Raw genomic sequence first — 27,995 nt, forward strand, 5'->3', positions numbered from 1 at the left:
AATAGTCATGGTGAATTTGGACAATCGAAAAACTTGTTTCATCAAGATAAGCACCCTAAAAATTTCATAACCTAAAAACTAATGCCCTTAATAATTTCATAATTTTTTGTGGGTCATGGTGCTTGAACTTGGCATGGACATTGTCCCTGAGCTCTTCAGCTTAAGGCTACCATCCTACCCCTAGGCCTGGGCACAGTTCCTGAGCTATTCAGCTCAAGGCTACCACTTCCCATTTACTAGAGGTTACTTGGAGATAAGAGTCTCAGGTCCTTTTAAGCCTAGGCTAGCTTTAAACCTTGATCTACAGATCTCAGCCTTCTGAGTAGCTAGGATTACGGATGTGAGCCAATTTCATAATTTTTGACATCATGTCTTGTGTTCTATTGATAAATACAAACATTTTAGAAAATGGGTTTTGTGGTGTGTACTGAGTTTTGTGGTCCTTTTCCTCTTAGTGTCACAGGGAAAGCATTTTACTGAGTAATTATTATGTTCTTTAAACATGATTCTTTTTACACACAGTGATTTACATTGTGTAGATGCGGGTGCTTACTCTTCAGTGAGCCAATCCCGTTTGACGTCTTGACATGACTGACAGTCTTTTTTCTTTTTTTTGCAAATACAGTACAGTGGTGAATGTAACTGAACACAGATGGCTTTTTGTGCCTTGCTGGTTATTCTCCAAGAGAGATATTTAAGCCATGAACTTCTTGAGTCCAGGGTAATGACAAGTTTTATGAGCCTTTGGTTTGCCTCTGAGAAATTCCTGGTCTTCTACCTCTGGGACACTGGACTTGATGGCCTTGTGGCTCTGTACCATTGCCAGCACTGCAGTAGCACAAAGGATATGCACACGCAAATCATTCTTATTAGGTGCTGGCTAAGTGAAATCAGGCTATTCTCCAGCACTTCAATTACGTACTGTGTTTTGCGAGCTTTTGCAAGATGGAGTTGATGAGGAAAGGTAGGCTCAAGGACTCGGTGGCGGAAATTCTCCAATGTATTTATGTATTGGCAGTCTTCATTAAAATATTAACATATATAAAATAGAGAAGAGTAAAATTGCAAAGTTAGGAACATGCTCTGTCCAAGATGACCTGAAGGGCCTGGACTGTGGCCTGCTGGTAGAGTGCTGACCTAACATGAATGAAGCCCCAGGTTTGATTCCTCTGAACAGCATACACAAAAGCTGGAAGTAGTGCTGTGGCTCAAGTGGCAGAGCTCTAGATTTGAGAAAGCTCCAAAGTGACACAAATCAAAGAATGAAGGCACTTGTCCAATCTAGTTAGGAGACCTCCCCTTCCCAGGGAAGGATCCAGAAACTCTCCAGTGTGCAGGACTAGGGGGTTGGCTGTGAACATCAATACTGAAGTGTGTGGTGGGGTTAGGTGGCAGCTGCTGAGGGCTTGCAGAGGCAAGCCAGGGAGCTGGTACCGAGGAGGGCGGGCTGGGCCTGTCCAGGACCTGCTTGACGCTAAGCTCCCTTTCAGTTCAGGCCCTTCCCCAACTTTTCCAACATGTTCTTGCACTTTTCAGCCATGGGATGATATAGCTAGAAGACCGCTACAATTTGGCCTCTAGGACAGTAAGAAATAAATCTTTGTTGTCTAAAAAAAAAATCTGGGGGCTGGGAGTTTGGCCTAGTGGTAGAGTGCTTGCCTAGCATGCACGAAGACCCGGGTTCGATTCTTTGGTACCACATACATAGAAAAAGGCCAGAAGTGGTGCTGAGGCTCAAGTGGTAGAGTTCTAGCCTTGAGAAAAATCCAAGGACAGTCCTCAGGCCCTGAGCTTAAGACCAAGACAGGCAAAAAAAAAAAAAAAAAAAAAAATTTCTGATCTAAGGTATCTTAGCCAAAATAGCCTAAGACAAAAGTTATGTTTTAGTAAAGGGTTAAGAAAAAAAAATATTGGGGGCCAGGAATGTGGCCTAGTGGTAGAGTGCTTGTAGAGTGCACGAAGCCCTGGATTCGATTCATATATATATATATCATGATGATGATGATGATGAAGAAGAAGAAGAAGAAGAAGAAAAAGAAGAAGAAGAAGAAGAAGAAGAAGAAGAAGAAGAAGAAGAAGAAGAAGAAGAAGAAGAAGAAGCAGCAGCAGCAGCAGAAGCAGCAGCAGCAGCAGCAGCAGCAGCAGCAGCGGAAGAGGCAGAAGAAGAGAAAGAGGCAGAAGAGGCAGAAGAAGAAGAGGCAAAAGAAGTAGAAGAAGGAGGAGGAAGATACTGACTCCGCAGTGGACCTGGAGTTTGGCTTGCCCTCGCTGGCATCTGGCCTCCTCACTAATAGATCACTTAATGGTTTTTGCTCCAACACGTGGAGGATGGTGAGAGGCCAGGAGCCTCTTCCCACAGGGGCTCAGCTTCCCCCCAGGGCCTGGGCCCCCGCGCCGCCCCGACCCACCCGGCCAGTTCCCTGCCCGGACCTGCGGATCGGAAACTGCCCGACCCCTCCCGGGTCGGCTGGGCCACCCCGCGCTCCCAGTCCCGGGCTGGGCCCCACGTGGTGCGCTCGCCACGACCTGGGCAGGGCTGGGCTTCCTGGGCTTCGAGTCCGGCATGGCGGCGCCCAGGGTGGTGGTGGAGCCCGCGGGCCGCGTGTGCTGGGACGAGCCGGTGCGCATCGCCGTGCGCGGCCTGGCCCCCGAGCAGCCCGTGGCGCTGCGCGCGTCCCTGCGCGACGAGAAGGGCGCGCTCTTCCGGGCCCACGCGCGCTACCGCGCCGACGCCCGCGGCCAGCTGGACCTGCAGCGCGCGCCCGCGCTGGGCGGCAGCTTCTCGGGGCTCGAGCCCATGGGACTCCTCTGGGCCCTGCAGCCCGACAAGCCGTTCTGGCGCTTGGTCAAGCGCGACGTGCAGACGCCCTTCGCGCTGGAGCTGGAGGTGCTGGACGGCCACGAGCCCGCGGGGCCCGACGGCGGGCGGGTGCTGGCGCGGGCGGTGCACGAGCGGCACTTCATGGCGGCCGGGGTGCGGCGGGTGCCGGTGCGCGAGGGCCGGGTGCGGGCCACCCTCTTCCTGCCGCCAGGTGAGCCATCGCAGCCTGGAGTTTGATCTGGTCCCTAGATTTGGTCTCGTCATTGGACAGTCGTAAGTCCCTAATTTGGCCTGGTCACACCACGTGATCGTAAAAAGTCTCATCTCCACCCCCACCCCCCACCCCCGCCCCCCGCCCCCTCCCCCCGCCGGCCCCAAAGGCCCTCTGTCCGGGTGGTGTGAACTTGAACTGCTATGCCGCGCTCCCTGGCTTGCGCTCGGTGCTGGTGGTCTGCCACTTGAGCCAACTCCTCCAGCAGAGTTATTAAATCTTCCAGACTTTTCTGGGTTGATTGGCTTCCATCTGTGAGCCTCCGATCTCAGCCTCCTGAGTAGCTAGAATTGCAGGTGGGAGCCACCTGAGCCCCATCTGCCATGCACTTTGTTTTGTGTATCTGTTGGTACCAGGGCTTGAACTTAGGGCCTCACATGCTCAGCTTTGTTGGCTCACTGCTGACACGGCCAAAAAAAATCTAACAGGTTTAGTGAGGGTGTTCTATATTTATTGGACACTTGACAGGCCTGGCAACATTCTCAGATCAATTTTTGGAGAAAAAAATGGTGGAAAAGTCACATCTTATATATTATTTCTAAATATATATATATTTGCGAGTCATGGGACTTGAACTCCGGGCCTGAGCACTGTCCTTGGACTTTTCTCAAGGCTAGAGTTCTATCACTCCCAGCTTTTTTCTATGTATGTGGTACTGAGAAATTGAACCCCGGTCTTCGTGTATGCTAGGCAAGCACTCTACCACCAAGCCAAACTCCCAGCCCTAAATATATGTATTTATATGATTGCTTATACAACTACTTGACAAAATCATGAATTAAGCTCTTTTATTTATTATCCTTTGGATGCCATCCCTGAGCTCTTTCACTCGAGATATCACTCTATCACTTTCAGCCACAGCACCGCTTCCTCTGTAGGTTATTTAAAAACTGCCAAAATTTCAAACTCAGAATGTCTTCTTTCCCTTTTCTTCCTCTCTTTCCACAGTAGTTGTCTCTCTTGTTTCAGAATGATTTTTGAGAGCCTAAATCTTCCTGTGATGTGTTCTCTGCAGGTGAGGGGCCTTTTGCAGGGATCATTGATCTGTTTGGAAGTGGCGGTGGTCTTTGTGAATACAGAGCTAGCCTCCTGGCAGGACATGGCTTTGCTGTGCTTGCTCTGGCTTATTTCAGATATGAAGACACCCCTGAATACTTGAGTGATGTGAGCCTGGACTACTTTGAAGAAGCTGTGGGCTTTATGCTGCAGCATCCAAAGGTGAGCCCGGTGTTGACCTGAGTGGAGCAGAAGGGGTATGGTAGGCACAGGGCTGGCCTCAAAAACCCTACCAGGACATACAGGGAAACACAAAGGCTCCTTTTAAAGTTACTAGTTATCATTGCTAGTTACTAGTTATGACTTTTATCTCCTCCTATCTCTAAGATTTGGGTATGTTCCTTTTGTGACCATTTGTCCTATCAGAGGTTTAATTTTTCTCATTTATGATGCTAGTGTTAAAGTTTAGTACTAATAGTTAAACTGCAAGGAGACTTTTTTTTTTTTTTTGGTGGGTCATGGGGCTTGAACTCTGAGCCTGGCATTGTCCCTGAAATCTTCAGCTCAAAGCTACCTCCCTACCTCTTGAGCCGCAACCCCATTTCCCATTTTTTAGTGATTAATTAGAGATAAAAGTCTCACATTCTTTAGTGACTGGGCTGGCTCTGAAGCACGATCCTCAGATCTTAACCTCTTGAGTAGCTAGGATTATAGGCATGAGCCACAGGTGCCATTGGTAACATTTGAATAGGAACAGTGTATTTGATGGTATTAATGAGCCTTTGTGTATGTGCTTTGCACTGCATCTTTGGGATGGAACCACAGAGGGCTTTACCTCCTAGATTAAACCTACAGGCTGGATGTCCACAGCCATGTGAGAAGCCCTTCATATGCATGCAGGACCCAGGGATGGGAAGAGCAGAACTGCTGGTAGGGCCCAGGGCTGGATTCACTGCCTGGTTCTGTGCCACATTTCATTTATTTGTATTTATTCTTTTTTTGTTGTTGTTGTTAGTCACAGGGCTTGAACTCAGAGCCTGGGTGCTTCCCCTGAGCTCTTTTTACCACTTTGAGCCACAGCTCTACTTCCAGTTTTTGAGTGGTTAATTCGAGATAAGAGTCTCACAGGAACTTTTCTGCTCCACTAGCTCCATACCACAATCCTCGGATCTCAGCCCCCTGAGTAGCTAGGATTACAGGCGTGAGCATCCATTTCAATGCAGAACTTCTGTGAGTTCTAAGATTTTAAATTGGAGCCCGATCTTATAAAATTTTTCAAGTACTGTATTTATAAAAGTAGGAGGAAAAAGTATATATTTAACCATTACTTCATTTGATTTAGGGTATAAGGTCCTCCTTGTATACTCTTAACTTGCTATTCTTAAACATTAGGGGATGGCCTGTATGCTAGGAAATCAATACATGTACTAGAAGACACACTTGGACGTTGTATACTATTGCCCAATGAAGGGAAGCAAGTTATACTTGAGAAAACTATTGAGAGATCTGTGCCCCTCTCCTCCCCATCTCTCCTCAGGTGAAAGGCCCCACTATTGGGCTTCTTGGCTTCTCCAAAGGAGGCGACCTATGTCTTTCAATGGCTGCTTTCCTGAAGGATATCACAGCCACTGTCCTTATCAATTCCTGTGTGGCCAACACTATAGTTCCTCTGCATTACAAGGATATGATTATTCCTGATCTTGGCACTGACCCCTCAAGACAAAAAAACACCAAATCAGGCCTTTTGGACTTTGTGGATATCTGGAACAATCCAATGGAGGAACCCAACCACCAAAGTCTTATTCCAGTGGAAAAGGCCCAGGGACCCTTCCTGTTTATTGTTGGTATGGATGATCACAACTGGAAGAGTGCGTTCTATGCCCAGATAGCCTCTGAACGGTTACACGCCCATGGGAAAGACAGACCCCAAATAGTCTACTATCCAGAAACTGGTCATTGTATTGATCCGCCTTATTTTCCTCCCTGCACAGCGTCTGTGCATGCAGTGTTGGGTGAAGCAGTGTTCTATGGAGGTGAACTAAAGGCTCACTCAAGGGCACAGGAGGATGCCTGGCTGCAGATTCAAATTTTCTTTCAAAAACACCTCTATGGGAAAAAATATGTGAAGCATCCGGGTGCAAGTGGCTCACGCCTATGATCCTAGCCACTCTAGGAGACTGGGATCTTCAAATCACAGTTTGGATCCAGGCAGACAAATCCAAGAAACTCTTATCTCTAGTTAGCCAGAAAAAAAAAACTGTGAGTAGAGGCCTGGCTCAAGTGGTAGAGCACCAGCCATGAGTTAAAAGACAAAGCAAGAGCAAGAGGTCCTGAGTTCAAGCCGCAATATTGGAATACATACAAAAGTTATTATGTATTAATGCATTCGTTATTGTAAAAGAATCAAGCAATATAGATAAAATAAAAGATATTGGCTGGCACAGTAGCTCATGCCTATAATCCTGGCCACTTCAGAAGTAAAGATCATAAGGATCTTGGTTGGAGGCCAGCCCATGCCAAAAAAAAAAAAAAATCACAAGATTCCTAACTCAATCAATAAAAGTGGGGTGCGTGAAACTGTCATCCTAGCCAGGCCAGAAGTACACAGAAATCACAGTCCAGACATACTCTCACATAAATGTGAGATCCTTTTCAAAAAGAAGCAAAGTAAAAAAGGACATATATGTGAATCCTTGTTTGGAAAATAACTAAACCAAAAAGAACTGTGGGTGTGGCTGACATGATAGAGAGCCATGTGCCTGTCCATAAATTCCAACTCCAGTATTGCCAAAAATATATATTTTTAAAAAGGACCCTCTTAACTCATTACCCAATTTCAGACTTTCCAAGGTTAGTTACTGTCCAGCTTGAAGTAGAATGTTACTTTCCAGAACACACACACACACACACACACACACGAATGGAATGCCTCTCCTAAGCAAAAACAAATCATAAAAGTTGTTATATTATGTAAGTTTTTTTTAATTTTTTGCCAGTCCTGGGGCTTAAACTTGGGGCCTGAGCACTGTTCTTGGGCTTTCTCAAGGCCAGACCTCTACCACTTGAGCCATAGTGCCACTTCCAGCTTTTTCTATGTATGTGGTACTGAGGTCATCATGCATGCTAGGCAAACACTCTATTACTAAGCCAAACTCCCAGTCCCTGTAAATTCTTTTATTTTTTTTCTGGTTGTGAGGCTTGAACTCTGGGCCTGGAAGCTGTCCCTGAGCTCTTCAGCTCAGCCCTACCCTTGAGCCATAGCACCACTTCTACTTTTCTGGTGGTTAATTGGAGATAAGAGTCCCATAGTCTTTAGTGCCCAGGCAGGCTTTGAACCTCGATCCTCAGCCTCCTGTGTGGCTAGGATTACAGGTGTGAGCCCTGTGCCTGGCTAAGCATTTTTTTTTAAAAACAAGCAAAATATACATTGTTTATACTTGTGTCAGGCCACATGATGATACAAATTTTTTTTTTCCTTCAGCTTTCTTGATTAAAAGGCCAGATTTCTACTTCCCCAACTCCCTGTCCAAACTGGGCTTTACTGCATTCACATTACGCCACAGTACCACGTGGGGCTTTTTTCTAAGAGTCTTATAGACTTTTCTTCAAACCTTAATCCTCAAATCTCAGCTTCCTGAGTAGCTAGGATTACAAGCGTCAGCCGCCAGTGCCCAGCCCCACTTACCTTATTTAATATGAAATTCTTGCCTGTTTTGTAAAAATGTGATTCAATTCCCAGCCTTCAAAATGAAATTTCTTATTTCAAAAAAATCAAGGTGGAAATGGGCATCCCACATCCCTCCCACCAACAAGGCACCCAGAGCAAACTAGGAAGCTCCTACCCTTCCCAAAGCCACACCACATCCAAAACATCCACCACCATGAAAACAAAGATGCAGGTGTCACTCACTTTCTTGTCATCCAAGATGTGGCAGCCCAAACTCCCTGGGAAGAACATCCACAGGAGAAACAAGCTTGACCACTGTGCCGTATTTCCATTCCCCTCACCTAAGAGCCAGCCATGGAAGACAGAAGATAACCCAGCTGTCAAAGGCAATAACCATTATACTTTCATAGCATCCTTTTGAGGATCTGTTTATGTATATAAACATACATCTATATGTTTGAGCGATGTTTTTATTTTTTATTTTTTTTATTTTTTTATTTTTTTTTGCCAGTCCTGGGCCTCAGCTCAGGGCCTGAGCACTGTCCTTGGACTTTCTCAAGGCTAGAGCTCTACCACTTGAGCCTCAGCACCACTTCCGGCTTTTTTCTATGTATGTGGTACTGAGGAATCGAACCCGGGTCTTCATGCATGCTAGGCAAGCACTTTAACCACTAGGCCAAACTCCCGGCCTTGAGCGATGTTTTTAATAGAGGTATATGAATTCATTGCACTCTCTCAGCACTACTAAATAATTCTCTTTTGTTAATCTTTGGGTTTCTTTCTTTTTTTTGGGTCATGGGGCTTGAACTCTGTCTGGGTGTTGTCCCTGCTGAACTCTTTAGCTCAAGGATACCACTCTATCCTTGAGCCAAGCCCCACTTCCCATTTTCTAGAGGTTAATTGGAAATAAGAGTCTCAGGTCCTTTTGTGCCTGGGCTGGCTTTGAACCTTGATCCTCAGATCTTAGCCTCCTGAGTAGCTAGGATTACAGGAGTGAGCCACTGCCCCTAACGAATCTTTGGGTTTCTATTTAAGCTTTACATCTGTGTATTAGGTGATTAGATGTTTATGCTTGTGGATGTGTGTATGCACTTGATTGCATTTTTCTTCAAGGACTAAGTCCTACAAATGGAATTTCTGAGGTGGTCACAAGGGATACAAAAGTCCTTGAGCCAAAGAGCTCAGGGACAGGCCCAAGCCCCATGACCCCTCCCCCCCCCAAAAAAAGAGTCCTTAAAGCTACTGTCAACAACCTCCACAAGATTGTACCGAATTATCAGCAGTGATAATATTTGCCTAGAAACTACCAAAAAAAAAAGACCCATAATTTTCATTTAATTTGAAGAAAAAGAGCTCCATTATGTGAAACCAACTTGAGGTATCTTAAATGTGGAGCCAGGCTGTCCGGGGTCTCTGGCGCCCGGGGGGTGTGGAGTGAGGAAACGTGAGAAATTAGGTCTTGTGTAAGGCTGGGTATTCTGTGTGGTGGTAAGGAGAACTAGAGGTGGTTTTTTTCTCCCTCATCCATCTTGGGAAAAAGGAATTTTACAAGTTCTTTTAGGAGAAGGACAAATGCCGCGGTAGAGGAGGTTCAAGTGTTAAACTTTAGGCAGATACTTAATATCCCGCGGGAGACACTGCACATCCTCAGTCACTGGGGGCACCGCGGGCTTCCAGCCTTCGGGTGGCACAGCAGCCACTGGGAAGCAGGAGGCGGGGTCGGGAGGACCCCGGGGGAGGTTCCCCCATCCCACAATGCCCTGCTCGCGCCACCGGAGGACGGCGAGGCAGGACCGCTGCCGGGGCAGCCGTCCGCCAGCGCGCCCAGCGCTGCGCCCAGCGCTGCGCATGCGCGCTGACCCCGGCGGGCCCTAGCAACCAGAGCAGTGACGGTAGCAACCGCCGGGATGGTGAGTACCCTCCGGGCCTCGCAGGCCTGGCTGAGAGGGGACAGGTGTGGGGAGGGATGGCGGTGAGGCGCTGTGGGCGGCGGGGTCCTCGAACCGCGGGGAGGGACCCGGTGTCGAGGGCCGGCTCGGCGGAGGCACAGGCCCGAGGCGAGCGGGCGGGCGGGCGGCCGGGGCGGGGTGGGGGGGGGCCTGGGAAGTTGGATTTCGGCGGAGGGAGGGCCGCTGGCTGCGGAAAGGGGAGGACTGGGAAGGGGCCGCGTGACGAAGATGGCTTCACCGCGCCGTGGATTTGAACTCTCACCCACGCGCCGGCCCTGGGGAAGGGGCCGGGGCTGGCTGCCGCGCCGCCCCGTCGGCCTGCCGCACGGGTGGAGGCGGTGTTCACAACCTGCCACGCGCCCCCGTGGCTCTGCGGACCACGACGACGGTGGCAGCAGTTCCTAGGGAACGCCGGAAAAGCCCCCCGCCATGGGTGTGGGCCGTGTGCCACGGCGAGCTCGTTGCAGTGAAGCTTAGGTGTCTGTGGTGCTACTCGGGGACCCAGGGACGAGCATTTCAACAGTGCACCCCAGCTGACGTTAAAATCGGGGCGCAGCCCACCACGCTTGGAGAAACGGTGCTGCCTTCCGGGGGAAACCTCCCGGAGTTCGCACGAAGGAAGGATGCTTCTCCACCATCACGTAAAGTGTGCCGTGTGAGGGGCACACATGGAGCCCAGGCGATTAAAACGATGGAGTCGTGCCAACCTTCAATTATGTTAAATTTATCAGCTCCATTTCTTAAGTTACTCCAAGGCAGTTAGCTAAAAACTACCATCCGGGAAAGCCAGGCAGCTTTACCACTTAGGTTCTGTGTTCAAAGGTTCTAGGTTTACCTATTCAGGCGGACACACACGTAGTCCTGAGTAATTAGGAAAGGATTAACCCTGAGAATCTTCGATCTTGAAAATCTGCAGAGAATCAGAGCCGGTCATCGATTCAGCTGGCTGGGGCTGCAGCATGGCAGTCCTGTGCCCTCCAGAAACACAAGCCAACGCAGTATTTAAAGTAGCTTCCAAAGTCTGAAGAAATTCTGTTCTATATTCTGAAAAAATCAGAACGCTCATGTTTCACTGTTGGACTCACTTTTTCAGACTCAAGGATTGACAAAATGCAAAAATCATTTGGTATCTTTTTTTTTTCTTTTTTGAGACAGTTTTATAACAACTCAGACTAGCTTCAAACCATGATCCTCTTTGCCTCAGTCTCTAAGGTGCTAGGATTACAGGTACCAGGACACCTAGCCAGCTTTTCTTTTTTTAATGACCCGGCCACCTTTTTCTTTCTTAATGGTATACATAAGATAAAAGTACTGTTTAGGCTGGTGGCTCATGCCTATAATCCTAGCTACTCAGCATGCTGAGATCTGAGGATCTAGGTTCAAAGCCAGCCCCAGGCACAAAAGGACCTGAGACTCTTATCTTGAATTAACCTCTAGCAAATGGGAAGTGGGGCTTGGCTCCAGGGTAGACCGGTAGCCTTGAGCTGAAGAGCTCAGGGACAATACCCACACAGAGTTCAAGTCCCATGACCCACAAAACAAACAAAAAAAAAAGTACTGAGAAGTATGTTGCTAGGATTATTCTCCTTCCCATCTCCTGCCTTCCAGCAGTTATTTGGTGCTCAGTAGAAGTTAACCTCTCTTCGTTGGCTCTGGTCTTGTCTGGACAATTTGACCCATTAATACAGTCCACTTGGTCCATTGGGCATTTGAGATTTGGGCCTCTATTGTGAATTAGGAATATCGGTGGCCTCTATGAATTTATCAATGAGCAGTCTTTTATTTTTAATTTTTTGCTCAAGGCTAACATGCTACCATTTGAGCCACAGCCCTACTTCTGGCTTTTTTTGGTGGTTAATTGGAGATGAGTCTCACAGCTGGGCACGGGAGTTTGGCCTAGTGGTAGAGTGCTTGCCTAGCATGCAGGAAGACCCAGGTTTGAGTCCTTGGTACCACATAGATAGAAAAGAGCCGGAAGTGGTGCTGGCGCTCAAGTGGTAGAGCTCTAGCCTTGAGAAAGTACAAGGACAGTGCTCAGGCCCTGAGCTCAAGCCCAGGACTGGAAAAAAAAAGTCTCACAGCCTTTCCTTTCCAGGTTGTCTTTGAACCCTGATCCTCAGATCTCAGCTTCCTGAGTAGCTAGGATTATAGGTGTGAACCACCAGCATCTGACCTGTCTTTTGTTTATTATTTGTCAGTTGTGGGGCTTGAATTCTGGGTCTGGGTGCTGTCCCTGAGCTCTTCAGCTCAAGGCTAGCGCTCTACCACTTGAGCCACAGCACCACTTCCAGTTTTCTGGTAGTTTATTGGAGATCAGAGTCTCACAGACTTTTTGTGCCCAGACTGGGTTATTAATAAAATATATATTTGCTTTTTAGATAAAATGATGTCTTTAAAAACTTTTCTTTTGCCGGGCATAGTGGTGAATAGCTCTCATTCCAGATACATGGGAAGGATAAGTAGGAGGATGAATGGTCAAGGCCAACATGGGCAAAAATAGAAGACTGAAAAGTAACCTAAATAAAAAATTCTGGAATCATGGCTTAAGTAGTAGAATCTTGCCTACCGAGAAATGGCAAGTACCTAGCACCTACTACTGCCGAGACAGAAAGAGAGAGAGAGAGAGAGAGACAGACAGACAGACAGACAGACAGAGAGCCTCAATAAAGATTTACTATCAAATGTTGAAAGTTATGAATTTTTGTAAACCTGGTACAAGTAAAATAACTGAGCATTACAAAATGATTTATTTTCTGAGATTAAAAGAAATCTTTCTAATTTACGAAGTTAAAACAGCTTTTAAGACTTAAAGAAAAAAAAAGTCCGGGAGCTTGGCTTAGTGGTAGAGTGCTTACCTAGCATGCCTGCAGGCCCAGATTCAATTCCTTGGTGCCACATACATAGAAAAGCTAGGAAGTGGTGCTGTGGCTCAAGTGGTAGAGCGCTAGCCTTTGCTGAGGCCCTGAGTTCAAGCCCTAGGACTGGCAAAAAAAAAAAAAGGAAAAGAATGAACACATTTAATGGTAGAAAACAAAGCTAACATTTGTTGTGATGAAATTGAACCAACTAACCATAACAATCTTGTTTCTTCTTCCTCTTCCTTTTCTTCTTTCCTTTATAAGGCAAAAGCAACAACCATCAAAGAAGCGTTAGCCCGATGGGTGAGTATATGAATTTCACTTCTTTTAGAAATTATATAAAAAAAATACTGGGGAAGTGGAGCTGTGGCTCCAGGGGTAGGGCTGTAGCCTTGAGCTGAAGAGCCCAGGGAAGATGCCCAGGCCCAGAGTTCAAGACCCACGACCAACCAAAAAAAAAAGTCTGGATAGTTATTGAAATCTGACCAGTCAACTCAAGAGTGCTATTGCAGCTGTTCAGCTGTCTGATCTGTGGTTGTGGATACATGAGCCTACACAGATGATAAACTTGTATATGACTTAATACATACCTGCAAATAGGTACACACCCCTAAAATCTGGGGAAGCCTGAACAAGACTGATAAATTATATCAACAGCAATACTCTAGTTGTAATATACTATAGTTTTGCAGAATACTATCGCTGAAAAAAACTGGAGAAACTCTTAATCTCTTTTTCTTGCTTTGTTTCGTTTTTGTTTTTTTGCTTCTTTTTCTTTTCTTTTTTTTTTTTTATAACTTACAGGTAGATCTTTCATTATGTTATTAAAATACTTTAATTAAACTTTCAACCAGAAAATTCTGACCACTATCATACTTAAGTATGACTGATTCATCTGTGGCTAAAATGACTGAAACATTCATGCACAATACACTTTCAATTTTGCCATCATTAGATTTTGTGCCCTTTTCAAGTAATAGAGTTTATGTCATGTGCATTGTCTGGGCTTTAATTAGATAATGGTCTTAGTCTTCCGAGGTTAAAACAGAGATGGCCCATGCAGACAAATAAAAAATCACACATAGACAACTGAGAAAACATGGAGTTAAAATACTATCATATGTGTTAGAGAGGAAAGCATATTTGAAAAATAGGTGGGGGCCAGGAGTTTGGCCTAGTGGTTGAGTGCTTGCCTAGCATGCACGAAGACTCAGGTTCGATTCTTCGGTACCACATACATAGACAAAAAAGCCAGAAGTGGTGCTGAGGCTCAAGTGGTAGAGCTCCAGCCTTGAGAAAGTCCAAGGACAGTGCTCAGGCCCTGGGCTCAAGCCCAGAACTGGCAAAAACAAAACAAAACAAAACAAAGAAAAATAGGTGGTAAATGTAAAGCCTAAGGATTTTGAATATTGTAACATTGAATAGTTTGAACAGCTGTAATTCAGCACTAGAGATTTACTCCCCATAAAGAATAGAGTTTTCTTTGACTAGTCAGTATAGTTTCTTATATAATTATGAACCTTTTGCTTTTGTAACTACCTTCAAATAAAAAGTCTCTTAGGAGCTGTGTTGTGGGAGAAAGAGACAAAAGTGGCTAGAATAAAATATTTAAATTCTTGTTCTGGTGCTTACAGATTTCTTATTTACTTGAAATAATTTCATTTTGAAAATTTATTTATCAGGCTATATATTTAATAAATATGTGAGTGTTGTATAGGCTCAGATTTGATTTGATTTCTTTTTTTATTTTTAATTTTTTATTGTAATTAATAAAAGGGTTACATTATATTTGCCAGATAAAAGGTGCATTAATTCACATACATTGATACCCTTTCACATGTCTTGGTACCCATTACCCTCCCTCCCACCCCCCCCCCACCCTTGATTTGATTTCTTTAAATTAGATTTTAGTACTTTATCTTATTTTTAATAATAGCTAGTGCATTTTTACTTTGTTTTGGTTTGTAGATTCTATTTCTAATTTATATTATTGCTATCAGCCTTTGGCTTCATTGATGAATCCATCAGTTATGTTTTAAACATTTAATGTGTCTAAAAATTGTACATATTTATGGAGTGCAATGTGACATTTTGATAAATACATAATCCACAACCTATAAATATGAAGTTGTCAAGGTAGTTTCTTTATCCATCACTCCTAAATTTAAAACCTTCTAGTGGGGGGCTGAGAGTTTGGCCTGTTGTTAGAGTGCTTGTCTAGCATGCACAAAGACACAGGATGGATTCCTCGGTACCACATACATAGAAAAAGCCAGAAGTGGGGCCGGGAGATTGGCCTAGTGGTTAAAGTGCTTGCCTAGCATGCACGAAGACCCAGGTTCGATTCCTTGGTACCACGTACATAGACAAAAGCCGGAAATGGTGCTGAGGCTCAAGTGGTAGAGCTCTAGCCTTGAGAAAGTCCAAGGACAGGGCTCAGGCCCTGAGCTCAAGCCCAGGACTGGCAAAAGAAAAAAAAAAAAAAAAAGCCAAAAGTGGTGCTATGGCTCAAGTGGTAGAGCTCTAGTATTGAGCAAGCCCAAAGACAGTGCTCAAACTCTGATTTCAAGTCCCACGACTGGCAAAAAAAAAAAAAAAAAAAGCTTCTATCTGGGCGCGATGGTTCATGCCTGTAAGCCTAGCTACTCAAGTGGTTGAGATCTGAGGATCGTGGTTCAAAACCAGCCCAGGCACTAGAGACCAGGAGACTCTTATCTCCAAGTAACCACTAGAAAACAGGAAGTGGAGGTATGGCTCAGGGGTAGAGCAGTAGCCTTGGGCTAAAGAGCTCAGGGACAGCACCCAGGCCCAGAGTTCAAGCCTCATGACCCACAAAAAAAATAATAATAATAGACAGCATATCCTGATGGGCTTAATAATGAAATGAAACTCTCAGGTAGAATTTAGTAGTGAATCAGAGCAGAACAGATAACTTAGACTTCAGCTGTATTGTAAAGAGTCTGTCTCAACATTCTTAGTATTTGGGGCTCTCATTTAGGCTGAACTGTTGTACAGAGAGAAGACAAAATCAAAGAAAAATCCATCTTACAGATCTGGATATGATATTAAGAAATAGTTGTTTAGGGACAAGAAATTCTTTTCAGGATAATATTTTTGTGCTATAATTTTTATTAGTTCTTAAGGGATTTAAAATATCATAAAAATAAATATTTTCCCCTAATTTCCACTTGTTAGGGATTTAATGGTCATTCTAAATAGTCAGGTAGATGCCTGGATGGTAGAGTCAGTAGGTAAATATATCAATAAGTGAATGATGAATAATTATCTAACAGTTACTAGATTATGATCGTTGTTTTGACATAAACATAGACTCTAGAAAATTCTGTCTCTTTCACATTACAACCAGGGATTATTTTGTCCCAAATTTATTATTTTTCTCATAGGAAGAGAAAACTGGACAGAGGCCAGCTGAAGCAAAAGAGATAAAGCTTTATGCCCAGATTCCCCCAATAGAGAAGATGGATGCATCCTTGTCCGTACTTGGTAATTGCGAGTAAGTTTTCTTTTTTCATCCTTCTAGTATTGCTGTTATATTTTCCTTCCTTTTCCTACACAAACTAGAAAAAGGTGTTTCTTGCGATCATTTTTTTTCCTGAAGAAGCAAATTTATTTATACCACCTTTGTTTGGTTAACGGAAAAGAGATGGGGCAGATTCCAAACATTAAAGTAAAATGATTATGTGTAAAGATTTTTTTGCTTTAAAAATCCTTACAATCTTGCAATCATTTTTTAATTATAATTCTCTTCTTGGAAGCTCCAAATATGAAAAACTATTGGTTTATTAAGTTTTTCTTTTATTATTATTATTATTATCTTTATGTTTTTGCCTGCTCTGGGGCTTAAACTCAGGGCCTTGGCTTGGCCCCTGAGCTTCTTTTGCTCAAGGCTAGCACTCTATCACTTGAGCTGCAGCGACACTTCCTGGTTTTTTTTTTCTGAGTAGTTTATTGGAGGTAAGAGTCTCACAGATTTTCCTGCTTGGGCTGGCTTCAAACCACAATCCTCAGATGTCAGCTTCCTAAGTAGCTAGAGTTACAGGCATGAGCCATTGGCACGGGTTAATTGAATTTTTGACAGTAATATGGCACCGTATGTTTTCTTCAGTTTTTTATTTTCTTGTTTTTAGTTTTGGTTTTTTTTTTTTTTTTTTTGCCAGTCCTGGGCTTGAGCTCAGGGCCTGAGCACTGTCCTTGGACTTTCTCAAGGCTAGAGCTCTACCGCTTGAGCCTCAGCACCACTTCCGGCTTTTTTCTATGTATGTGGTACCGAGGAATCGAACCTGGGTCTTCATGCATGCTAGGCAAGCACTTTAACCACTAGGCCAAACTCCCGGCCCTTGTTTTTAGTTTTTATAATGTATTTGGAAATAGAGAATTCACAGTCTATGGACTGAGGCAAATTGTCACAATTACTCTGATGAGTACTCTGATGAGTACTCTGGTGAGCACTCTGGGTATGGTGTATGGTGGTGCACATCTGCCATCCCAGATGCTTGGGAAGGCAAGACAGGAGGATCATGAGTTCTGGCAGCCCTGGCAACTTAGTGAGACTCGTTGTCATTGTCCATAATAACATTTTATTTTTTTGCCAGTCCTGGAAACTCAGGGCCTAAGCACTGTCCTTGGGCTTCCTCAAGGCTAGAGCTCTCCCACGTGAGCCACAGCACCACTTCCAGCTTTTTTTGTTGTTGTTTTAAATGTATGTGATACTGAGGAATCGAATCTGGGTCTTTGTGCATGCTAGGCAAGCACTCTACCAGTAGACCAAACTCCCAGCCCTGCAATAACATTTTAAAGAAGGATTGTTTAACTCAGTGATTGAGGACTTGGCTAGCATGTGTGTTGCTCTGGGTTCAGTTCCCAGTACCCCACATCCCTATATACGAAGTCATCCAGTTTCTCTTGAAAAATTGTCTACTCAACAAAGTCAGACCATACTTAATTCCTGCCTAATCAGATTTCTCTTTAAAAAAAAAAATCTAGTGGCCTAGTGGTAGAGTGCTTGCCTAGTATGCATGAAGCCCTGGATTCGATTCCTCAGTACCACATATACAGAAAAAAACTGGAAGTGGATCTGTGGCTCAAGTGATACAATGCTAGCCTTGAGAAAGCCCAAGGACAATGCTCAGGCCCTGAGTTCAAGCCCCAGCCTAGCCAAAAATAAATAAATAAATAAATAAAAGAACTGGAAAGAAAATTTGTAGTATACTAGTTTTGGAACCAATGTTAGTATACCGACCTTTCTGATTTTTTAAAGTTCTAAATTGGGATTGAATTAAACTCATTTTTAAATTCCATGTCCCCATGACTTTAAATATCAGATCTATATGAATTCCTTTTCATTTATTATCTAAATATCCCATACATGACTAATTTGAGGTGATTATACTACAATACCTCATTACTGTCCATTGTCTCATTGGGGCTTTAATTCAGAATTCCAGAGGTTCTGCTTTACTTCTTTACCCTATGTTTTGTTGCTGTTGTTTGTTTATTTTGTGAGCCCTTCACCACTCCCATTTTCTGTAAGAGGTAAGCCCTCACCCCTAATAAAATCTAGGAACCGTGTTATCAGTAAGCTATTTGAGGTGGTTTTTAGTTGCATACATTAGATTGGTAGCTATTTAGATGATTAAAAGGGAAATCAAATAGATTTAGATGTTATGTGTAACGTGGTCTTTGCTATGAAAGCATACTGTATCTCATAAAGATTGTCTTTGGCTGCTTGTTTGTTTGTTTTTTTTTCCTTCAAGCATGATTTCAGAGTGGTCACATGTCTTATCATAAAATGATTTCATGGTGGGAGAGAAAGGGGGACAAAAACATAAGAAGGGGTATCCATGTTCAAAAACTAACGTACCCACTTCTTGATGAATGTAACTATAACCCCTCTATACATTACCCAGACAATAAAGTGCAATTAAAAATGATCTCAAATTTGAGAAAATATTGTACTCCATACCAAAGCAGCTTAGAAACCACGTAGAGTCACCCTGTTCATATTATTTCTTAATATCTCTTTGGGCAGGCTGCCTAACTGAGAATTAAGGAATTATTTTCTAACAATATCCCTAGATTTAAAGGCACCATGTTTTCTACTGTTTTCAATCAAGAGGGGGGATAATTAGAAAACATGCAAACTTGACCAGTTATTAACACTCTATAGTAATTGCTTTTGCTTTTTCAAGCAGATAAAAAATGAATAATTCCTCTTCAAGTCAAATCGTAAGGGTAAGATACATGCTCTAGAGTCAGACTTACCAGGGTTTTAATTTTGGCACTGTACTTTGTAGCTATGTAATAATGGGGAAATTATTTAACATTTGTGTGCCTTAATTTCATTTTTAAATGTAGATAATAATAATACCTCAGATGATTGTAAAATATTGAATCCAAGAATATATTCATTAAAAATTTTAATAGTATTTTGAATTTCTATAGTGAATGCATATTAACTTTTATAACCAAAGAGGGAAAAATTTCAAAATGAAGGAATTAAGCACTACTGTTGAGGAATACTTTCTGATGTACTCTTTAAGTTTGCTTTTTCTTTTTTTCTCTTAAAGGAAACTTTCACTGTCTACAAACTGCATTGAAAAAATTGCCAACCTGAATGGCTTAAGTAAGTGATCTGCAGTAAGAGATGTTTCTTGGATGTGTTTAGTTATTGGGATGAACACTCCAGAGTCACTGCGTAATTCCAGAAGCTGACACCTGTTTTAACCACAGTAATTGTCAATTGCATAAGAATATTTATAAAATACATGTCTTAAGTTTGGTTATCCAAACTGACCCTACTATTCAAAGCCTAGACACCTAAACTTTCCTTTGCGATCTGGGTGGAAGCCTCCATTACTGCACAACTTCTTGCATTCTCTAGGCCTGCAAAACTAGCACCACGTGGATAGTGTCAGGGTCTGCCACCAGCTCAAGCAGTAGCCAGTCCCCCTTGTTCCATGGCAGCGGCAGCTTCTGAGTCCCTGGTCAGCTGAACATGGAGTAGAGTTTCAGTGATTCCTGACATAGTGTCAAGGAATATTTTTCTGTTGTCTCAGTGCAAAGTACTTTAATAATATGTGTTATTTTCTCCAGGATTACCCAGTTTTGTTAATACATCCTTTTTTATTCTGATATAAGGGATAATTATTACATAAAATTGCTACAGTCTTATATATAACAGTTGTATGGTATAATTCTCATAAAATTCCTTCCACTATAGAAAACCTGAGGATATTGTCTTTAGGAAGAAACAACATAAAAAACTTGAATGGCTTGGTAAGTTGGTATTTATTGCTCTTAAAACAGCACATTTTTTTTATTATAATGTTTGTCCATTATAGAAACTTTACAAAGGAGAAAAATAAGTATAAACCACTGATATTTAAACATTTAGCATTTTGGTTGATTTATATCATTTTTTCAGTTCTTCAGAGGATGTATACACATTGAAATCACACTGTACATATTGGTTTGTATATCCTTTTTTTTTTTTTCCTTTTTTCTGTGGGTCATGGGCTTTAACTGGTCCTGGGTACTGTCCCTGAGCTCTTCAGCTCAAGGCTACCACCCTTCCCTTGAGCCAAGCCCACTTCCGTTTTCTAGAGGTTAACTGGAGATAAGAGTCTCAGGTCCTTTTGTGCCTGGGCTGGCTTTCAACCTTGATCCTCAGGTCTCAGCCTCCTGAGTAGCTAGGATCACAGGTGTGAGCTGCTGCAGTGACTCAGCTACATCTCCTTTTTTTACTTCATATATAAAAACTCAGTTTTCTGTGTCACTCATTCAACATATTTCTGAATACCTACTTTAAGCCAAGTACTAGTCTAAGCACTAGAGACACAAGGGAATAGAAAACAGCATACTCTGGGGAAGGGAGGGGGAAAATGGGAGAGTCCAGGATGACATTGTCCAAAAAGAAATGTATTCTTTACCTCACTGTAGCCCCTCTATATATCACCCCTACAATAACAATAAAACATTTAAAAAAACAGCATATGCTATCATAGAACTTACCTTGTAGATAATTGTGCCTGCTAGGTACTGATGTCTCACACATGTAATTCTAGTTAGTCAGGAGGCTGAGGCTCGTGGTTCAAAACCAAGGTGGGAAGACAAATCTTGAGAGACTCATTAATTAATCAGCCAATATGGCTAAAGCATAAAGTGCCAACCATAAGCAAAAAAGTCGTGTGAGAGCAAAGACCCTGAGAACAAGCCCCAGTACTGACACATATATGCAACCAAGATAATTGTACCTTTATTGATGAGTTTCAAGGAAATAAGATGAGTCATAATAAAAGATAGAATAGGCCGGGAGTTTGGCCTATTGATAGAGTGCTTGCCTAGCATTCACAAAGACCCATGTTCAATTCCTCGGTATCACATACATAGAAAAAAGCTGGAAGTGGTGCTGTAGCTCTAGTGGTAGAGCACTAACCTTGAGAAAGCCCGAAGACAGTGCGCAGGCCCTGAGTTCAATCCCTAGGACTGGCAAAAAAAAAAAAAAAAAGAATAATGGAAAGTTCTCTTTGTGAAGTGAGGTAATAAAGCTACAGAGTGACTAAGCTAAGGGAGCAGCAAATGCAAGTATACTATATCTGATGTGTTTGAAGTGTGTGAGTGAGAGAAAGAATTGTTGATGAGGAAAGGACAGTGGTTCTCAGTATTGGTGGAGAAAGAGCCAGGGACCAAGACAGGGGACCTTTGAGGCCTGGATCCTGACCCTCCCCCCAACATCTTACAAAACCATTGTCTGTAGATTTGTAAGGAAGGGAAAAGCCCGGGTGGGGGTGGGGAGAATATAAAGAACCAAGTGCCAGTGTCTCAGGTCTCTAATAGGTTTACCTAAGGAGGCTGAGATATGAGGATCGTGGTTTGAAGCCAGCCTAAGCAAAGAAGTCTGTGAAACTCTTATCACCAATTAGCTATCAAAAAGCCAAAAGTGGAGCTGTGGCTCAAATAGTAGCACTCTAGCATAAAGAGAGAGACAGAGACAGAGAAAACCACTAAGGGACAGCACCATAACCTTGAGTTCAAGGCCCAGACTGGTACCAAAAAACAAACAAAAAATGCAACAACAGGGGCCAAGAGCATGGTCTAGTGGTAGAGTACTTGCCTAGCATGCACGACTGGGTTCAAGTTCTCGGTATCATATAACCCAGAAAAAGCCAGAGGTGCTGTGGCTCAAGTGGTAGAGCTCTAGGCTTGAGAAATGCCCAAGGACAGTGCTCAGGTCCTGAGTCCAAGCCCCAGAACTGGCAAAAATAATTAAATAACTCCCCCCCCCCCAAAAGAAAAATATATAAATCAGATTTCTTTCTTTTTCAGGAAGCAGTAGGGGACACATTAGAAGAACTGTGGATCTCTTACAATTTTATTGAAAAGTTGAAAGGTATCCATGTAATGAAGAAACTGAGGATTCTCTACATGTCTAATAACCTGGTGAAAGAGTGGGGTAAGCTAAGAAATAGCTCTAGCTAATCTTCTGCTCCCTGTTTATAGAAAATATCTAGTAGGTACTGGCTTGTGCCTCTCACCTAGCTATTTGGGTGCTGAGATCTGAGGATTTCCCTTTGATGCCAACTTGAAAGGGAAAATCTGTGAGACTAGCAAATTGACTGGCATAAAGCCAGATGTGTAGATGTGTCTGAAATGGTAGATGGCTTGAATAAAAAAGCTAAGGAAAAACATGGGCCTTGAGTTCAAGCCCTATTATGGGTACAAAACAAACAAAAATAATCAAGGTAAAAGAGATAGGTCTTCCCATGCCACAATGTCTTCAGAAAATGACTTCGTATGATACAATTTTTCTAGCATTCTTCAAAATCTTTTTTTTCCTCCAGTCCTGGAGTTTGAAGTCAGGGCCTGAGCACTGTCCTTGGGCTTTCTCAAGGCTAGAGCTCTACCACTTGAGCCACAGCACCACTTCTAGCTTTTTTTTTTTTTTAAATGTATGTGGTTCCAAGGAATTAAACCCAGGTCTTCGTGCATGCTAGTCAAGCACTCTACCACTAGGCCAAACTCCTAGCCCCCATTCTTGAAAAATTTAAACTGATGTTCAGAATACTGACAAATTTAGGGTTATTAAATTTAGTCTCCAAAAATTATAATAGTATATGTCACCATTTTCATGTAGAAGATATTCTTTTTACTTGTAGCTGAATTTGTGAAGCTGGCCGATCTGCCATGTCTGGAGGACTTGGTGTTTGTAGGGAATCCCTTAGAAGAGAAGCATTCTGCTGAGGGCAACTGGATTGAAGAAGCAACCAAGAGGGTTTCCAAGCTCAAAAAGCTGGATGGTGAGTGACCCTGGGCTAGCCTGGAAATGTTTCCTAAGTATAAAAATTGTTTTGGGGCCGGGAGTTTGGCCTAGTGGTAGAATGCTTGCCTAGCAGGCACGAAGACCTGGGTTCGATTCTTTGGTACCACATACATAGAAAAAGCCGGAAGTGGTGCTGAGGCTCAAGTGGTAGAGCTCTAGCCTTGAGAAAGTCCAAGGACAGGGTTCAAGCCCGGAGCTCAAGCCTATGACTGGCATAAATAAATAAATAAATAAATAAATAAATAAATAAATAAATAAAATTGTGTGTTTTGAGCCAGGCATCCGTGGCTCACACCTGTAAGTCTATCTACTCAGGAGTTTGAGATAGCAGGTAGAATGCTATCCTAGAGCAAAAAAGTTTAGGGACAGAGCCCAGGTCCTGAGTTCAAGTCCCAGTACTGGCACCAAAAAAAGAAAGAAAAAGAAAGAAAGAAAGAGTGTTTTGGCATAAGACTATGATAAGCAGAGCTACAGAAAATGAGAAAGAGCAATAGAGGCACAAATCTGGTCAAAGTACATATATGGAAATAGTTCACTGAAACCCTTTTGTACAACTAAGGTATGTCCATAGAACAAAGAGAAAGAAACTGGCCTAAGTGCTAGGTTGCCTCTAATTGTCTTTTGTTTTTGGTTTTTTTTTCTAAAAAAAAAAAAAGCAAAAAGCTGAACTGGAGATAGGGCTCAAGGGGTAAAGTGGCAGTCTAGCAAGGGTAAGGCCATGAGTTCAAACCCCAGTAACACCAAAGAAATAAAGAAAATATACAACTAGGTAAGTGTCAATATGTACTATGCCCCCAAGGCATTGTCACGATCAACACCTGACCATGGTCCATGAAAGTTTCTTTATACGCCCTCCCTTCTACTTCTTGCAGCACCCCGTCTCCAGGCAATTGCTGATCTTCTTTCTGTCCCTTTAGATCAGTTTGTATCTTCCGGGTTCTTTTTTTTCTCCCACAAATGGAACTATAGAGAATGTTCTTTTGTGTCCTCTCTAGACATATAGGTAGGAATAAAATGACACAATGGTCAAGTTCCTTCTTGTGGGAGGCATAGAATGATCAGGAGGGGGACATTGTAGCCGTGCCTCTTTCCTAGACTGGGTAATGAGTATATACTTACTGCTTTTATGACACTTCTCTTTTATTCTTTTTCTTCTTTTTGGTCACTTATAGGACTTGATTGAATTCAGGGCCTGGGTACTCTCTGAACTCTTTTTGCTCAAGGTTTGTTCTCTACCACTTTGAGCCACAGTACCACATTCAGTTTTCTGATTGTTAATTGGAGATAAGAGACTTCTGAGGGCTGGGAGTTTGGCCTAGTGGTAGAGTGCTTGCCTTGCATGCATGAAGGCCTGGGTTTGATTCCTCTGTACCACATATGCAGAAAAAGCAAGAAATCACTTGTCTTTACTTCTTCCATGCAACACAAAAGGAAGTGAACCCCCTCTCCTTGAGAATGGTACAGAGACTCTAATATAGACCCCGAATAGACTAAGCCACACAGTGGCCTTTTGGACTAAATCTTGACCTCAGATGAATCTGCTGTCCCTAGAGAACCATCCAGGTCTGTCCTAAACCAGTAGGATAGACCAGGACAGAGAGATCCCAGCAACTGAATTACCTATTTTGGCTTCTCTTCTGGTACTTAGCAGCAACACTGAGGGGGTTTAAAATGCCAGAATGAAAGACAGATAAGACCAAGTGCTAGTGAGAATATAGCACAGCTGGAATCTTTCTAGTCTGCAGGGAGTAACATAGCTCAATATAATCACTTGAAAACTAACAACAGTCCCCAAAAGCTTGACGTGCACATCTCCTGAGACCCAGAAGTTTCTTTCCTACCTACATATCTACCCCCTAGAGAGGTTTGTGAGAATGTAAATAGCATTATTTTAATACCTTGAAACTGAAAGGAACCCAAATGTCCACCAAGGATAAAATAGATAACTTAGAATATTAAACAGCAGTGAGAATAAATGAGAAGCTCATGCCTCTAATCCCAGCACTCTCTGATGCCTAGGTAAGAGGAGAGTGAGCTAGATGCCAATCTGGTCAAAATAAGCTTGAGTATATAGACCTTGTGAAGAAGGGAGTGGGGAGGGAGAGAGAGAAATGAGAGTAGGAAGGGATGGAGGGAAGAAGGCCGGAAAGAAGGGAGGAAGGGAGTGAGGGAGAGAAAGAAAGAAAGGATGTAGGGAAGGAGGAAGGGGAAGGAAGAGAAAAGAGAAGGAAGGGAGGGAGGAAGGAAAGAAAAGGAAGGAAGGAAGGAAGGAAAGAAGGAAGGAAGGAAGGAAGGAAGGAGCGAGCAGCAACAGCAAAACAACAAAACATTTTAACCATCTATTGAGAATGACCAGAAATCATTTTCCCTTTCATTGCAGGTACTCCAGTAATCAAAGAAGATGAGGAGGAAGAAAGTTAAGGCCATATTTTCTACTTTGTGTTAATTTATTTAAATGTCATGAGGACAGTATATAAATTTTGTATTGTCTATTTTGGGCAAAAGGTTCTGAAGATAAAAACAAATCTCTCCTCCCATCTTCCTTTAAACCTTTAAAGGCATTTCTTTCTTAAGCTGGTAACACTAACTACACTAACTTTAGTCTTCTTTTTGGAACTACAAATTTTCCACTTTTGTCTTGGGTCCCAGTTATGTCTGCGTGGCTCATCTACTGACATTTATAGACCAGTCAGTCATCTTTAATAGCAAATTCAGTTTGCTGTTCAGTTTGCTTAGTCTTTTGTTTCTTCAACCAGGCATTTAAAAGATAAACTTCCACATTTGTAGAGGTCCATTTCTATAGGATGCAGAAGCACAAATATCTTGCCTTTGCTTCAGAAGGCATCATGATGACAGAAAGAAGTCCCTTCCGAACCACAGAAGCCCCAAAACTAGGACCCCCAAAGTCCATTTGGAAACATTTTAGTGAAAAAAGAATTACCATGTTGGAGGGCTTATTGTCCAGGAAGTGATTGTTACTTATTTTTCCAAAAACTGCGTTATCAGCTGGCAGGTAGCTGTGCTCATATGCACGGCCACTTGTGTTCAGTCCTTGTGTACAGTCTTCCTGTGGTTCGGGTGAGTGGCTAGCGTGAGTGGCAGGATCCTTCATTTGTCAGGAACGTGGCTATGTTCCTGTGGTCCTGGCCTGCTGAGGCACACAAGTCTTTGGCATGTAGTTCTCCATATGTTTAAAATAATCAGTAGTAGTCTTGGCATAAGAACCAGCACTGGTAACACCAGCTTCATGATTTTGATTTTGCCTGGTGTCCCTTACTGGTACACACTTAAAAGGTCGAATATGGTACCTCTCAATAAACACATCTGAGCATTTCAAAATGTATTATTTTGAGACGTTTTAAGTTCACAGCTCTTAAGTGTGTTCTGTAAGTTGTTGGGAAGGGAAGAGAAGAGGAGGAGATTGTGAGTGAGTGGCATGGCAGCTTGTTTGCTGTCGGATGGATAGCAGCACATTTGAGGGCTTTCTCCGGTGTGCAGCACTGGCAAGCAATAGTGAGGTGCAGAGATTGGAACGGATCATGTGAGAAAACAATGCTTTCTGGGAAACGGAAGATGTCAGTGACCAGGTGAAGCCCATGCGGGCCTTGGATGAATGGCGAATACACTACGGAAAGGACGTCAGCACCCCCTGCCAAATGGTGCCTCCAGTCCCTCAACCAGCCTGCAGATTCCTTCTCCCCATCCGTATGTGATCTCACTTCCATGAGCTCGCCGCGAAAGAGGGGAGACTGACTGCCGACGTAGATGTAAGGTTGAGAAGTCTGCAGCTATTGTTTAAATAGGCATGACTAGATTTCTCCAAGAGTCGCTCTGATCAAACAGGACCACTGCTTTGACAATCAACTCTATATCTAAATGAGAGGAACATTTAATCTAACACCTTTTAGCTTCCTTCTGCTCTCCTTTTCAATCCTTTACTCTCCTGGCTTATCAGTTCAGAAACGGTTGGCAGTTCTTTTGTGAATCATGGGTAATGAAGCTTCATTCTCTATGGTGATGTTGGCTTGTTGTTTGTACTTTACCTGTAGGCAAGCTTAAAGCCATATTGCTCTGTTTATTTCCTAAAAGTTGCCCTGACAGTAGTATACTAGGAAATGGATGACTTAATGAATTTATCTGTGAAATGGCTTAGTTTTAGCATTTGGTTTTTTTGAATTATGTAATGCAGAAGTCAGTTGATTTTTCTTCTTTTATGTTTAATCACTGGTCATTCTTAGAGAAATGTAATGTGTGTTTCTGTGTTCATTTCAGACTAAATGCATGTTCAGTTCCACTTAACTATTTGAGTGACTTCTGTGCATCCCTGCCCATGGATTTAATGCCAGAATCCATGCAATCAGAAAATAGAAGGTTGGGTACAAGATGAAGTTCAGAATACTCTTCTGAATTGTCCTTGAAATAATCTTTTACCACTGAAAATCCAGTTGATATAGAAAATGTCTTTGGTTTATGTATCTGAGCTAAGATGTTTGACAGAATCAGAATGGATGCTGTCTGTGCTCCCATGTTCATGGATCTTAGAATCTAACTTCTAGCCATGGGGCAGTTCTGGAATCAATCTGATATTTGAATTTTTCACAGCAAACTTGGTTTTGTCTACCAAGAAACTCAACATTGTTCCTTTTAAGCCAGAGGTTCTCGACTGTGGCCCTAACCACATTCAGGGGACCGACTCATTGTATGGAGGAGGCCATGCTCTGTACTGTAGGGTACTTAGCGCCATCCTTAGCTTCTCCTCCATATGAGTAGCACCTCTTCCTCCACGGTGGTCATAAGAAAAGATGTCTCCAGACACTGCCATCTGTCCCCTGGAGCGAGGTGTGTGGGAACAAGCTCTCCCTGGAGCACCAGTGCTCTTTGCTCCAACATTCTTTTGTCTAGGGTCCATATATTTCCAGTCTGCAGCCACAGGCCACCCAAGTGTGAAGAAAGCATTTTGAAAGAAAAAGAAGGGCCAGTGGGGTATCCCTTTTCTGTAGTGCTCAATTTTATAAATTCACATAGAACTAGAAACTCAGGGCTGGAAGGTTCAACATTTTTCAGTAGGGTCTCAAATTTTATTTCTTACTATCC

General features: G+C 43.0%; 2 protein-coding genes across 2 annotated transcripts; both read left to right on the plus strand.

Moving 5' to 3' along the window:
- Positions 1 to 2,468: 2,468 nt before the first annotated feature.
- Positions 2,469 to 8,222, plus strand: Acot6 (acyl-CoA thioesterase 6). Its single transcript, XM_090344446.1, has 3 exons — positions 2,469 to 3,032; positions 4,108 to 4,310; positions 5,626 to 8,222. Exons 1-3 carry the CDS (start codon positions 2,564 to 2,566, stop codon positions 6,244 to 6,246), a joined length of 1,293 nt encoding a protein of 430 aa, XP_090200572.1. The 5' UTR covers positions 2,469 to 2,563; the 3' UTR covers positions 6,247 to 8,222.
- Positions 8,223 to 9,598: 1,376 nt separating this feature from the next.
- On the plus strand, positions 9,599 to 27,950 carry Dnal1 (dynein axonemal light chain 1). The gene is made up of 8 exons (XM_090344447.1): positions 9,599 to 9,665; positions 12,827 to 12,865; positions 15,967 to 16,076; positions 19,150 to 19,205; positions 19,803 to 19,858; positions 21,908 to 22,034; positions 22,738 to 22,878; positions 25,282 to 27,950. Exons 1-8 carry the CDS (start codon positions 9,663 to 9,665, stop codon positions 25,320 to 25,322), a joined length of 573 nt encoding a protein of 190 aa, XP_090200573.1. The 5' UTR covers positions 9,599 to 9,662; the 3' UTR covers positions 25,323 to 27,950.
- The last annotated feature ends 45 nt before the right edge of the window (positions 27,951 to 27,995 follow it).

The sequence above is a fragment of the Megascapheus bottae genome, chromosome 14, assembly GCF_031878675.1.
Source record: "Megascapheus bottae isolate mThoBot1 chromosome 14, mThoBot2.hap1, whole genome shotgun sequence".
NCBI lineage: Eukaryota > Metazoa > Chordata > Mammalia > Rodentia > Geomyidae > Megascapheus > Megascapheus bottae.